The following is a 16,216-nucleotide window of genomic DNA, read 5'->3' as shown; positions in this document are numbered from 1 at the left end:
TGTGGTACATATATAAAATGGAATAGTACTCAGCCATAGAAAAGAATGAAATAATGCCATTTGCAGCAACATGGACAGACCTAGAGATTAGCATACCAAGTGAAGTTAGTGAAAAGCAAACATCTATAATATCACTTATATGTAGATTCTAAAAAAAGGATACAAATGAACTTATCTGAAGAACAGAAACAAACTCACAGGCTTTGAGAGCAAACTTATGGTTACCAAAGAAATGAAGTGGGGGCTAGAGATGGACTGGGGGCTTGGGACTGGCATATACACACTGTGGTATATGGAATGACTGGTTAATGGGGACCTGCTGTATAGCACAGGGAACTCTATCCAATATTCTATGATAAGCTATATGGGACAAGAAACTGAAAAAGAATGGATGTGTGCAGGAGAAATTATCACAATTATACTTCAATAAAACTTAAAACAAACAAACAAACAAAAAAAAACCCCGTGAGCTGTAGAACAGTATCAAATGGTCCAACACCTCAGTATTTAGAAGAATGGAAAAATTTTTGAAGAAATAATGACAAGTTTTTTCAAATTTGATGAAAACTATGATCCTAAAGATGAAGTTCAAAGAACTTCAAGTACAACGTTAAAAATACATCACAGCAAATCACATAATAATAAAATCGCTGAAAGAGAAAAATGAAATTATTCTCTAAGTAATCAAGAGAAAATTCCTTCCTTCCTTCCCTTTCTTTCCTTACCCTCTCTCCCACCACCCTCCTTTTATCCCTCTGACCCTTCCTCTCTTCCTTCTTCCTTCCTTCACCCATGGCATGCAGAAGTTCCTGGGCCAGGGATCAAAACCAAGCTATAGCAGTGACAAAACCAAATCTTTAACCACTAAGCCACCAAAGAACACCAGCTATAAAGAGGAAAATCTTAAAGTGATCAGAGGAGGAAAAAAAAAAAATCACATTACAAATAGAGGAACAAAGTTACAAATGACAGTTGATTTTTCATCAGAAAGCAATGAAATATATTTGAAGTGATGAAAGGGGAAAAAAAAAACGCTGTAAACATTGACTTAAATACGTAGCAAAACTAGTTTTTAAAAAATAAAGACATGCATATTTATAGACAAACAAAAGCTGAGAAACTTTATCTAGGAGACTGACACTACAAGAGATCATAAAGGAAATTGTTTAGCTAGGAAAATAATGACACCAGATGGAAATCTGAATCAATTCAATGGAATGTAGAATAGAGGAAATGACAAATATTTGGATCAATGTAAGACTTTTTTAACTTGCATTTTTAATCTCTTTAAAAAAAGTGACTGACTAAAGTTAAAATAATAATATATCATAAAGTTTATAAAATGTAGAAATGACAAAAATAAGACAAAAGATTGAGAAATGGAAATACCTTTAAAAGTTCTTAAGTTATGAGTTAAGTGATATATTTTGAAGATAAATGGTGATAAGTTGAAAATGTATACTATAAACTCTAGAAAAATCACTAAACACACACACACAAATATCCACCCAAACAAAAACACAGAAGTATATCTAAAAATAAGCCAAAGGTAGAAATAAATGGAATCATTAAAGTAATTTTAATATGTTCCACTGCTTGAATGCAAAAATCAGTTAGGTCTTACATTCCTCAAAGGGTAAAAAAGGATCACTTAAGTGATAAATTATATATATTCACACACATGTAACAGAAATATGATTCTATAACAACTGATCAAATGTCCACACACACATAGTCTGCCAAATGCAGTCATGTAATTGAGAACTTCATGAAAGGATCTGAGACAGTCTGTGAAACTAAATGTCTGGAAGTTACAGACACTATCAAATATGTCCATGTTGCACCTGGGATATGGAACTAGCTAGCTGTGGTTCTCTGCTCCATTCTAAATATCAATGGAAATAATTCTAGTTTCTGTTACTAGCTGAGAAGGTAATTCCAGTAATTAAGTGGGGCCATTTTGTCACAGTGATTCAAGAGGATATACACATCCAGCAGAACAGAAGGCACCCAGGCACCACTTCCCATGCCTCCCTCACTTCTCCTTTCAATTCTCCATATGTTAGAGATAGAAGGACAAAAATTAAAAACTACTATCAAGGCAGCCAGTACTTAACAGGACATCACTGCAGAGAAAGGGCAATACAGAAAAGAAAAGAACCACAGAGCTATGCACTATTTCAAGATGAGCTGAAAAAGACAAGTGGAAAGCAGCACATAGGGGGTTAAAAAGCTGAGTTTTGATAATTATCAAAGTGCTTGGGAGACAAAAATTTGACATCAAGGCCTACACAGTAGAGAAGATCTGATAAACATTCTAGACTTTCAGATGAGATTCATGGAAAGTTCTGCCCTAGGAGTAAGAATAAACAGGGAAAAAAATCAGCCATGCAAGAAAACTGAAATCCAGTATCAAATCAAGTCAATCACTAACAGGATTAAGAAAACAGAAAATTTGGGAGATGCAGCTCATGTATTTAGAAGAAAGGGTATAGCATTAAATACTTGCATTAGAAAAAGAGCAGAAAAAAATCTTAACCAAGCAAAAAAGAGAAAGTAATAAATGTAATAACAGAAATGAATGAAATTGAAAACTGAAAAGGGAAAAATAAAGTCAACTGAAATAGATGAGCAAAACAATCTTCTATTAAAGAAACTAAATTCATGGTTTAAAACCTTCCAAAAAAGAAAACGCCAGTCCAGATAGTTTCATTGAAAATTCTATGAAACATTAAAGAAATAATGCCAATTCCACACAATCTCTTCCAGAAACAGAACAAACATTTCCCTACTTATTTTATGAACTCAGCTTCTCAGCATTACCCAGACACCAAAAGCAGAGAGTAAAAAGACAAAACAAAAAATACAAGTCCCAATATTCCTCGCAAACATAGATGTAAAACCCTTCAATAACACAATAGTAAACCAAAACCAGTAATACATAAAAGAGATAGTATTTCATGACCATCATGATAAACACTCTAAGCATACTAGGAACAGAAGGTAATTTCCTCAAAGTGATAAAAAGAATCCATTATGCTTAATGGTGAAAATTCAATTCTTTTTCCCAAGATCATGAGTAAGGTAAGTTGAGTATCTGCTTTCACTATTCACCATTCCTATTTTACAGAGGATTAGAGACTCTAAACATTGCAGTAAGGGAAGAAAAAGTATAAAGGTTTGAAAAACACAAAAGTGCTTTCAGTTGCAGACAACAAGATTCTTTGTTGCTGTTGTTTTAATAATGTAACAAGCACACTAGTGTTCAGGCATAAATACCTTACTCATATACACCAATACTCATTTGAAATCAAGTTTAAAAGACAGTTAATAGCAATTATCTACAATTTCAAAACAAATCTCCATTACTATCACTATAATTACACCCCAGAATTTTATCATAATAAATACTTGCTGAATGAATGAACATAGGGCAGTGCGATCTACATGGCTTGTAACAAGAAGATACTATGAAATCAAAGTTCTGTAGTCTTACACATAAATTCTAGTGACTTTTGACATTGTCAGTTATGCCAGAAAATGTGAAACTTGGTTTCTCCATTTTGGTGTATTTTCTTTTGTCAGAGACATTTACTTTCAATATTCTCATCTTTTCTTTTTACTTTAGGATGCAACTAAATCTATAAATACTTCTTTACATAATCTTCCTCAATGCTATAACTCCAGATGGTAATAAACCAAAAATCTTAAATGTGGTGTAATAATTTTTGGTAAATGAATATAACTGAAGTTCTGGTGTATTGCTCTATTTGTTCAAATTCTGAACATTATCTTAAATATTATCAGAGTAGGAACATAGTCAAGAAAAATCTCCCAGCTGTATGTAATTTATACACCCCTTTGTGACATTTTAGTATCACCTGGAAAATTTCAATGATTAAAAGTAGATTATTAGCAAGGTAAGGTGTAAAATCATAATTTTTGTCTCTGTCAGCAGCGGTCAGTCAATTCTTCTAAAGGAGAATACTGAAATACAGAGAGAAAGACAAAGCTGATACTTGAACATGGGTTTGAACCAGAAGGATCCACTTAAAATACATACATACTACAGTAGACATAGAGGACCAACTATAAAGTTATACTGGAATTTTTCAGTGAATGAGGGTTGGCTCTCTAACCCCCAGCACTGTTCAAGTGTCAACTATTTATCTCTCTTTCTCTCTCTATAAACACATACATTGAGAGAATGAGAGACATATATACACTACATACATGCATACACACCCTCTATATATCACATGCCCTCAGACACATATATATTCACATAGTGTAAGGAGTAAGTAGTAGAATTTCAAGCTATATTCAAATACTAGTCAGTAATACCTAATCTGTCCTATACATTAGGAAAAGCAAAGCAATGTTTGAAAAACATGGTATAGGAGTTCCCGTCGTAGTTTGACAGTAACAAATCCGACTAGGACGCAGGTTCAAACCCTGGCCTCACTCAGTGGGTTAAGGATGTGGTGTCACTGTGAGCTGTGGTGTAGGTTGCAGATGTGGCTCGGATCTGGCATTGCTGTGGCTGTGGTGCAGGTGAGCAGCTGCAGCTCTGATTCGACCCCCAGCCTGGGAGCTTCCATATGCCATGAGTAAGGCCCTAGAAAGATTTAAAAAAAAAAAAGTAAGAAGAAAAAAGAAAAAGAAAACCATGGTATAATCCTCACATACTTCTGGATCCTTGGGAAATCGCATTACTATTACAGTTGCTTACCAGTTCTTCAGAGGTCAAATGCATCAAACGTTCAGCTATTGCAGCATACTGGGCCGAGTCTCTTATAAATTCCCCTTGTTTATCACCGACTACTAGCTCTGGCCATGTCAGTCCCTCATTCTTCTTAATCAAACAAATCTCCAAGCTAGAGGTTTAAAATGAGAAAAGTAATGTTACAGTAAGCAACTATGCAAATTATGCAACAATTCCAGATAGAAGAATCTTTCATAGCAATTACCCTTCTTGTGTCCAGAGGGTATTTTAACCAAAAATTATGTTCATTTTAGCTATGCATATGATGGATAACCTATAATCCAAAGGTAAAAATATAGCTTTAATAAACAAGAAAGTACCACGGGAGTGTTTGGGAAGAGTAATAGGACCACTCAGTAAGTACTGCTGTAGTTCAGGTGTACCTAAGTAACAGAAATCCAAGCAGCATGAATCTATGAACTTTTTCACTGGGAAATGGTTGGTGGCGGGCGGGCGGGAGGGTGGGGAGAGGATTGGGGATATAAATTCAACTGGAAAGGGCCTATAACTAAAAATTACCTCTTTTTGAGTGGTGCCAAAAATTACCTTCATTTTCACAAACTAGCAGCCATAATATGTGATTATTAATCTAAAGATCAGGCAGGTTGACTCCAGACAAACAATAATTTTGAAAATAATAGATTATAAAGCATTGAAATATACAAATTAGAAAAGATAAACTTGATAATACAGGAAAAAAGTGGTTAATACAGTCTTTATCAACTTACTTAAAATTTAATTTTGTTAATTTAAGCCATTAAACACAAATTTCAAATGTACTAAAAGGGACAATCAGGGAAACTCTAGATTAAGGATTGATACAGCAGGAAAGAAAGGAGTTGAGTCAGGCCAGACTGTGGACATGGGATAGGGAGCTGCCCATGTGCCTGAACAGGAAAGAAAACCCAGGTAAGCTGTCTGTTGCTATAATATAGAGAAAAGTGGGGTATGTTAACTGTTCCATAGCAAAGTAACTTTTTACATGTGCCATCTGTGGTACACGTGGGCCATACTAACCCACGCCCTAAAACACAATTATAAGGAAACAACTGCAAAACATAATAACTATTATCATTACTGTCAAATAGAACATGCAAACTTATCAGCTATTCTTTTTCAAGACTATTATCACCACTTCATGAATTAGAACACTTAAGAATTTTCTAAAACTAATTGTATTTTAAGAGACTATACAAAATAGTGTCTTTCTTACATAATGAGTTCCTATCATTAGCATTAAAAATTACCACCACAATCAATAATGCCCAGGTTTAGTTACATTTTCTAAGGAGAAAGCTAATCTTGAACAATGATGATGATGAAGATAATGATAGTTAACAAAAATAATGACAGCCTCTTACACTTACCTAATGCTTACCATATGCCAGGTGCGATCTGAAGCACCCTACATGTTTCAACTCATTTATTGCTCACCACAAACAAATAAGGTAAGTACTACTATCATCTCCACTTCATAAGTAAGAAAAAAAAGCACTGAGAGGTGAAGTAACTCACCAAGGTCACAAGCTAATAAAGCAGTCTGGCCCCAACTCCATGTTTTTCACTACTGCACTATTATGCCTCTCTGAAAAAACATATGTAAATAACTATTAAAGAATTTGTACCCATTGACCAGAATGTATAAATACTGTTCTTAGTTGCTACCTAAATAACTCCATACAGTCTCAGTTATAAAGAATTTATGAACCACCATTAAATTTGCATATCTAGTTAATGTGACTCTTAGCATAAATGCATTTTGATGTTTTGAAGCTAGTGTAACATCCTACCATCCAAGCAAAAAGGAACATAAAACCCCAAACGTAATAAACAAGAGACTAGTTAACAAATCCTTCCAAAGAGAGGGAACATTAAGTACTTGAAATTAGATAAATAATACAATCAAGTGCAAAAAACCATGCATTTTTAAACCAATGATACCACCTACATATTATTGTAATTTTCTCTTGTAACATAAAATAGTAACCAAGCACCTCAAATTTAATGGAAAAACAATACTGGTTTATGTTCATGTGTTAAATGCTGAAAATACTTGCATAAGGTCCAACTTTTCTAAAGCTTGGCTGGGTTACCGCTTGATGATTTATAACAGTATGTTCTGACTGATCTGACAATTTATGAATGCTATCCTCAGATCTCACATACACTAGTAAAATATGTTTAAATAGATTATCTGGAATTATAAAAATTTTTAGAAGACCCTTTTAGATTCTGAGTTTTTAAAATAATATATTAAAAAGTCACCAAGTTTCTCCATTAATAAGATGAATTCAGAGTATCTGCTTAATTTAAAGCTTAAATGTTTTTTGAAATAGATGTATTTCTTAGGGACTAATTTTATTAATCCAAATGATTAGGGAATAAAGTATCTGAAACAGATTTATAAAGAGGAATGGAGTTGGGGCAGAGGATTATGGTTTTACATGACACAACCTTTTTTTACCTATTTTACATATTTTTTTCATTGAGGTGTAATTTATAGATGAAGTCCACGGATATTAAATGTACAATTCACTGTTTGACAAATGTATACACTTGTAGAACTCCATGAAGATACTGACAGATCCAGAAAGTTCCCTTGTGCCTTTTTCTAGTCAATCACCCTGCACCCTTGAGGTAACCATGGTTCTGATTTCTACCACCATAGATTAGTTCTGCCAGTTCTAGAACTCTTTTTGTCTCTGGCTTCTTTCACTCCACATACTTTTGAGATTCATTCATGTTGTAGTTATCAGCAGTTCACTGGATTTACTCCAGGTTAGCATCCTACTTACTGTACGACTTCACCATCATTACCGTCACTATCCTCACATGTGGTGATTCGTTCACCTTTTCATAGACCTCTGAGTTGTTTCTGGTGTTTGACTTGTAGCAATAAAGTTGCCATGAATATACTCCTATGACTATTTTTGGTGTTGTTTTATTTTTTTTTAACATATGTTTTCCTTTCTTTGGGGTAAACATCCAGGAGCAGAATTTCTGGGTAGCAAAGTTGGTACATTTTTAACTTAACTTTCTGCTGAACAGTTTACCAAAATGATTATATCATTTTTTTTTTTTGTCTTTTTGCCATTTCTTTGGACCGCTCCCTCGGTATATGGAGGTTCCCAGGCTAGGGGTCGAATCGGAGCTGTAGCCTCTGGCCTACGCCAGAGCCACTGCAATGCGGGATCCGAGCCGAGTCTGTGACCTACACCACAGCTCATGGCAACGCCGGATCCTTAACCCACTGAGCGAGGCCAGGGACCGAACCCGCAACCTTATGGTTCCTAGTCGGATTCGTTAACCACTGCGCTACGATGGGAACTCCGATTATATCATTTTTGACTCCCACCAGAAATGTACAAGCTGCTGGTGCTCCACATCCTAACCAACATTTGATACTGTCAATCCTTTTAGTTTCAGCCATACCTGGCATTTCGTTATGGTTTTAATTTGCATTTCCCTAATGATTAATAATGATTATTTCTTCATGTGTTTACTAGCCATTCATATCTTCAATTGTGACATGCATCTATTCAAATCAGTTGACCTTTTAAAACTGGGTTATCTTTTTATTATGAATTTGTAATAGGATTTTATTATATATTGAGAATATAAGTCTATTGTTTGATATGAGTACTGGGAATATATTTTTCTAAGTTCATGGCTTGCCTGTTACTTTAATCATGTCTGTCTGTCTGTCTGTCTATATTTATTTTCTTTTTGACTTTTCTAGGGCCGCTCCTGTGGCAGATAGAGGTTCCCAGGCTAGGTGTCGAATTGGAGCTGTAGCTGCCGACCTATGCCAGAGCCACAACAACGCCAGATCCAAGCCGCATCTGCGACCTACACCACAGCTCACGGCAATGCCAGATCCTTAACCCACTGAGCAAGGCCAGGGATCGAGCCGCAACCTCATGGTTCCTAGTCGGATTCATTAACCACTGAGCCACGACGGGAACTCCTTTAATCATGTCTTTAGAAGAAAAGATATCCCCTTTCATATTTTTGGCGTCACGAACACACAATACACAAAAGAAGTGAAATGGCTAATTTTCATAAGAAAAATATTTATTTTTTGCAGTTTTCAAAGAAATATTGATTATTCTACCTGTATTTATCCCTCATATATATATATTCCTACATATGTGAAATTATATATAAATTATATGCATAAATGCATATATTTATAATTTAAACATAAATGAATATAATAATACATATGTACAGAAAAGTTACTCAGTGTAGCAAAAGATAAAAATCATCTATAAGTTCCCATAATGGCTCAGCAGTAAAGAACCCGACTAGTATCCATGAGGATGTGGGTTCAATCCCTGGCCTCGCTCAAGTGGGTTAAGGATCTGGCCTTGCCGTGAGCTGTGATTTAGTTAAATGAGGCTCTGATCTGGCACTGCTGTGGTTGCAGCCTAGGCTACAGCTCTGATTTGACCTCTAGCCTGGGAATTTCCATATCCCGTGTGTGTGGCCCTAACAAAAGAAAAAAATTAAAAATTAAAAAATAAAAATAATCTAAATGATCAGCAATAGAGGACCAATTTTAAAAAATGACACAATTGATAAAGGAAAATATTATCAAAGTATAAAAGAAGATTAAAAAAGTCTGGTATTCCTTAAGGAAAGAAAGCCAAAATTTATTGTTGAAAGTCAACAAAAGCAAGCTGTTCAACTGTGTATGGTATGTGTTAAAAAATTGTATTGCTAAAAGAGGAAAAAGTATATGTGCTACTTGAATATGCATAAAACACTTCTGGAAGGAAACTATTAACAGTGGTTATGAGGAGTGAGGGAATGGGTGACTGGAGGGCCTGGGATGGAGGGAGATTTCTAGCTGTGTACTCTTTTAAAGATCTTAAATCTTCAAGCATAGCACTGTATTACCTAGTTAGTGCATTAAAGTTAATAGAAAAAAAAATATTTCTATCACAAAGTTTAAAAAGTGCACATTTAAATAAATAACCATTTTAATCCATTTATTATTATTACTGTTACTGTTATTTTTATTGTTGTATCCAGAGCTGGGAATGAAAAGTACTATGATATAATGCAAACAATAACTATACTAGTATCTTTAGCCTTAACTACAGTTGTGCTGACATAGTAATTCCATTTTTAATTTATCTGAAGAAAAATAATCAGAAATATGGATAGACCTATTGTAGTAATCCCGTATGACATAACCACTGTAGAAAGAGTAAAAATAAAATAAAAAAATAAAACTTTAAGTAGAAATAAAACTATAGGAGTTCCTGTCATGGCTCAGTGGAAATGAATCTGATAGTAACCATGAGGATGCAGCTACGATCCCTGGCCTCACTTAGTGGGTTAAGGATCCAGTGTTGCCGTGAGCTGTGGTGTAGGTCACAGACGTGGCTGGGATCTAGCATGGCTGTGCCTGTGACGAAGGCTGGCAGCTGCAGCTCCAATTCGACTCCTAGCCTGGGAAACTCCACATGCCGTGGGTACAGCCCTAAAAAAGAAAAAAAGAAAGAAAGAAAACTATAAAAATACCTGTTATTCTCTTTAATTATCCATGTACTGCTTTCATGATCAATAGATGAATACAGATTTCCTTCTAAAAATCTCTGACCCTTCAGCACAATGTTGACATGATCAGGCAAAAACTGTACTTGAATATCTTCCTTGGTACTATCTTCTGGAAGCTGTATTGTTACTGTCAAATCATCTTCAGTTTGTTGCCAGTAATACAGAGGTGCTATTGGGAAAAGAAAAATGCAATGTGTGATAAAAAATCAGAGACTAGAAAAACAAAAGAGCAACCAACTTAGTCTATTTTCTGGTCATCTTCTTACAAAAAAGTAATTATGAATAAACACAGACCTCTCTGGGGAATTTTTACTCAGAGTTGTAGCAATTTCACCTGACATTTTGCGGTTTCAAGCTTACATAATGCTTCAGGAGATACACAATCATAATGTGCAAATCATAGCAACCCTTTAATCCCCATTCCTTCTCTCCCTGTCTCCTGGTATCCTGACTTCCCTCCTTCTCCCTTCTCTTACACACACACACACACAACACACACACACACACACAGTGGGTCCCTAGTTCAAAAGCATACCATATGTCATAAACTTGTCACACAGCCTTGATTTGCCAATGCTGGGGCATATTTTCCTTACACAGGTACTGGTTATTCTACCTCACAACATGAAAGCAATTTCATAGCAAATTCCAGGCTGTCAGTATATTTGGTCTAAGTTCCCAATAAGAGAATACTCCCTTCACTTCCTTCTCTATCTCCTTGGCCTGTCTCCTAAAAAGCTATCTACTAAAGAAATACCTTCAATCCCATCATACTAATATCCTGGAAGTAAGAAAACAAGGCTTAAATGCAAAATGAATACTTGCTTAAGGGCACCATGAACATTAATCTGTCCACCTGTTCATCCAAAGAGAATGTAACATTGCTGTTATGAACTAGTGCTCCAGAGCTGGCTAGTCTTGGGTCTGAACCCTGGTTCAATCATTTAATAACTGTGACATATAACTGTATCTCTAATTTTCATTTTCCTAATCTGTAAACAGGATAACAATATTACACACCTCTTAGGTATGACTGTTGACATTTAAATGAATTAATGCATATGAAACATTTAATATCATTTCTCATATCTAAATATATTAAAACTCTCACTAAATGTGGGTTGTTACTAGACTTTTACTTTTGTGTGGTTTTATGTAAATGCCTCGGAGGGTACTTGATATACTCAAAGATACAGCATAAGTATGGTGTATCTTCTGGAAGGGTCACTTTTATCTGATGTTAAAAACTTTCTTTTAACAATATTAGAAATAAATATAAAACATGTATTAATTTTTAGAATAAAATCATTACTTTGGGGTAATTTCTAATTTGCATCACATTCCTTTAAGTATAGTCTCTTAGATCCTCTATCTTTTCCCTTTAGAAGTGCATTTAATATAAACAATGAGAAGGCTTGAAATACAGCTTAAAAGACTGATGCTATTAGCTCTCTGAAGTAAATAATTTGTTTTACTCATCTTTTGTCTCCCACAAATGTTAGCAAGGCAGTTTCTACAAAATAATCACTCAACAGCTAATTTCTGCCAGATATGCGGGTAAGAGGAGTTTGTAAAATCATATGAGCTTTTAGTATAAATGAAGACTACACAGACTAAAGGGAAAGCCAGAATTTTTTTAATCCTCTCAGCACCAACACTATACAAACACCTAAATGATTTTTTTTTCCATTGCTGGTTGCTTTCAGTACCTTCCCATATCTCTGGTTAGATCCTCAAAAGAAAACATCATTCACAATGTCATGACAATACCAAATAGGCAACAGATGCTATCAGACTTCTTGAAGATTACAGTAAATACAACTATATACTCAGAAGAGTACTCAAAAGAACATACTATAAATAACCAAGTATCCAAAATTTTTAAAACTATAACACTTTTCTTACTGTGGAAGTCCTAATGATAAAATAAATACAGAAGAAACTTCCAGAAGAAAGTCAGTTCAAGACACTAGGCTATTAATTAAAAGGAAAACAGAAAAATGGAAGGGACCTAGGGTTTACATTAAAGGGGAAGAATGAATTCAGGAAGAACTCAAAATATAAGATGCCAACAAGAGAAACACCTGACTAGTGGTTGGTGACTTAAACACATGATGTGTCCCAACTATCAACTCCAAACCTGTACTGGGAGCACATGGTCCTAGCTTCTAGGTAGATCGGTTCCAAGGATTAAGACACTCTTTTATTTCTCCACAACTGCTCACCAAAGGAGTACTTAAAGGGCACGTAGTCTAGAGATAGGAACTGCTACTCTGGCTAAGCTCTAGGACAATTTAACTTTATAATTAAAACAGGATGGTACAATTTACTCAGAAAGGGATCTTACAAATCACATTACATGTGAGGAAACCAAGCTATTGAGAAGCTAAACAGAGCGTTCTCTGGTGGCATAGCAGTTAAAGGACCAGACATTGTCACTCCTGTGGCATGGGTCAATCCCTGGCCTGGAAACTTCTCTATGCTATGGGTGTGGCCCAAAAAAAAAGGGAAGAGGCTAAATAAAAGGCCATCAAGCTCAACTCTTATATTCAGAGGTGTACATACTTATAAACCTGGAGAAAATATTTTTCAAATATTTATTACATTAGTATTTTCGAATACTTTTCAAAGGATTCATTTTTTAAAAAGCTATATAAAAAGTGGAAAGTAATTATTATTTTTAAATAATTAAATTGTTCAAGTAATAAAAAAGAAAGAGACAAATAACATATATCACTTATACATGAAATCAAAAATATGGCACAAATGAACCCATCTACAAAACAGAAATGGACTCCCAGACATAGAGAACAGACTTGTGGTTGCCAAGGGGGAGGCAGGAGGGAGTGGAATGGACTGGGAATTTAGGGTTAGTAGATGCAAACTATTATATTTAGAATGGATAAACCAGAGTTCCTGTCGTGGTGCAGAGGAAACGAATCTGACTAGGAACCATGTGATTGTGGGTTTGATCCCTGGCCTCACTCAGTAGGTTAAGGGTCTGGTATTGCTGTGAGATGTAATGTAAGTCGCAGACACAGCTCAGATCTGGCATTGCTGTGGCTGTGGTGTAGGCCGGCAGCTGTAGCTCCAATTAGACCCCTAGCCTGGGAACCTCCATATGCCATGGGTGCAGCCCTAAAAAGCAAAAATAAAATAAAATTAAAAAAAAAAAAAAAAAAGAATGGATAAGCCAATGAGGTCCTACTGTATAGCACTGGGAACTATAACTGATCTCTAGGGATAGACCATGATGGAAAGCACCATAAGAAAAAGAATGTGTATATATGTATGACTGGGTCACTCTCCTATACGGCAGAAATTGGCACAACACTGTAATCATCCTGGGAACTATGTCTGGTCACTTGGGATGGAGCATGATAATGTCACAAAAAAGAATATATACATGTATGCATGGCTGGGTCACCTTGCTGTGCAGTAGAAAATGGACAGAACACTGTAAACCAGCTATAATGGAAAAAATTAAAAAAAAAATACACATTGTAATCACCTATACTTTAATTAAAAAATAAAAAACAGTGATATGTATAATTGTTAAATATTGTGAAAATTCTTGTTAGGTAAAATATATTATTCTCTGGCTATAAACATCAGAAATATGAACAGTAATGATTACAAAGATGTGTTCTCTTGAATATTTTTTAAAGAATATGTATTCTTTGTATACAAATATAATTTTCTTCTGAAAGACTTTTTTACTCTTTTCATTCTAAAACATCTTCATTCATTCATTCATTCACTCAACACTGAGAGAACTCAGGGATTCTACTCCCAAGGAACTTTCAGTTTAGTATGAAAGGTAAGAACATAAAATTAGCATACTTGTGATGAACAGAGGCTAGCTATTTTTTTAAGTTAATATCTTTAATACTAACATGCTGGCTTTTCAAACACCAATGACAAATAGACACTAGTATTTGTTTACTCATTCAATAAGTACTTATTAAATATTTAATCATGTAAGCTAATGTAAATTACCAAAACATTTTTGGTAATTACAAAAGATTAAATTATCCAAGTTCACACTATTTAGGTGGTATACATTATAAAGAAATATTCTGGGAGATATTAAGGAAAATAAAGAAAAATTAAGCATCTAGCTTGACTTGGTAAAACTCAAAATCTAGCCAAGAGGACGAATGAGATACATATATGAATATAGATAAGGCTCTATGAAGATTAAAAGTAAAATTACCTTTGATTTTCTCTGACATGTTTTCATCCTGACTTTCTTCAAGATCCTGATCAAGCTGAACAAATGTGAAGGACTTGTAGGAGACAATCATTAGACCATTCCCATCAGGCTCAAAAGCAGCATAATGAGGCACTGATTTTCCACGCAGAATATCACGCTTAGTAATTTCATATTTTTTATTATCTGTAAGAAAATAAAGAATCATAGAACAAAAAATCACAAATGAAAAACTATATTATAAAAACATTTGAAAATATTTGTATATTAATTCTAATTTAAATATTTTAAATGTACTATTAAAAAGCACATGACTAGGTACCTTTTTTATAGGGATAAAAACAATTTACACCCTAGGAGTTCCTGCTGTGGAGCAGTGGGTTAAGTCACTGCAGAGGCATAGGTCTGATGCAGTGGGTTAAAGGACCCAACACTGCTGTAATTGCAACACTGGTTGCAGCTGCAGCTTGGATTCAATCCCTGATCCAGGAACTTTCATATTCCATGGGTGCAGCCATGAAAATTTTAAAAAAATTTACCAACTAATATTCGGTAAATAAATGCTTATTTTAAAATGCGGGGTCTGATGAAATTTGTTGTAGATTGTAGTGTCCAATGTGCCAGCCACTGGCCACAAATAACCATCGAATTCAAATTCAGTAAAACTTGAAATTCAATTCCTTAGTCACACTAGCTACACTACACTTCAAGTGCTCAAAAGCCACACATGGTTAGTTGCTATCACACTGAGTGACTCACATATAAACATGTCAATTCTGGAAAATTTTCTATTGGACAGCAGTGCTCTAAATCCTAAAAGTGACTTGCCTACCTGAAGTACCAACCTCTGAAAAATCTACATGTTCCTTGACTACAGCCTGTCTACTTTCTCAGCCAGTATATGATAGTTATCTTCTGAGAAGAGCCACAAATGGATGATTAACAGAAAAAGTGTAGTGTGAGCTATTTTTCTGCTTGTTCTAACTACTGATAAGGAGTTTTCTAGAAATAAGTTTATGGTAGAAATTATTTTTACACACATCCAGATACAGACCTATCTGCCTACTCTAATCAAATTTAAATAATTATTTGATTAGTTTTTAAGACATGAACAATTGACTGTATCTTGAAAGTTTCTGATAAATTAAAATTTATTCTCCTATGAAAAAAAGTTCTATTTTTGCTTTAAAAAGTACCCATTCAGTTGAGTCTATACCTTTACTTACATTGTTACTGTATTACTGTGGGTAGTACCTGTAAGCTTCACACCGAGTAGCCAAAATCATAACTCAATGTCCTACGAGTTATACATAATACAGTCTATTCCAAAACATCTGGCATTGTTTTTTACTTCAAATCCTCACCTACATTCACACATTACTTCATACATATTTAAGAGTAGACTTTTCATTTCATGAATGAACTAAAAACTCCTATTTTTCCTCCACAGGTATATGCAAGGCAAAGAGTTTTACCTCCCTCTAGAGATTCAAACTTAGACACTATATATTTTATAGGGTGGGTTTTCTCAACGTATGGGACAGAGAACAGTAGGTCTCAAGTGAATTCTATGGCTAAATAAGTTAGGAAATGCTGGATCAAAATTAAATTTTCTTTTTTACTCAAAATTTTTAGAAACTTTAATATGCTTAATGTGAAAAGGGGATATT

The 16,216-nt window shown here is 34.7% G+C and overlaps 1 protein-coding gene across 5 annotated transcripts in view; it reads right to left on the bottom strand.

Moving 5' to 3' along the window:
* NUDCD1 (NudC domain containing 1) overlaps positions 1–16,216 on the bottom strand; it is a 95,302-nt gene that overhangs the window by 41,053 nt on the left and 38,033 nt on the right. For 2 of the 5 annotated variants that reach the window (XM_021089014.2, XM_021089013.2), the window contains exons 5-7: positions 14,550–14,732; positions 10,298–10,502; positions 4,733–4,877 (exon numbers count right to left, since the gene is read on the bottom strand). In XM_021089014.2, the coding sequence (XP_020944673.2) occupies positions 4,733–4,877; positions 10,298–10,502; positions 14,550–14,732 (533 nt within the window). Of the gene's footprint in view, positions 1–4,732; positions 4,878–7,704; positions 7,988–9,970; positions 10,503–14,549; positions 14,733–16,216 lie in introns of those variants that run through there. The other 3 variants (XR_014843480.1, XM_085021861.1, XM_085021862.1) reach the window with 3 other exon arrangements.

Source organism: Sus scrofa, chromosome 4, assembly GCF_054392235.1.
Source record: "Sus scrofa isolate SSC_HxYL_T2T_F1_AM1 chromosome 4, Sscrofa_HxYL_maternal_Yorkshire_Landrace_v2.0, whole genome shotgun sequence".
NCBI classification, from domain to species: Eukaryota; Metazoa; Chordata; class Mammalia; order Artiodactyla; family Suidae; genus Sus; species Sus scrofa.
Note: the sequence above shows the minus strand (reverse complement) of the source record. Positions and strands in the feature narration are given on the sequence as shown.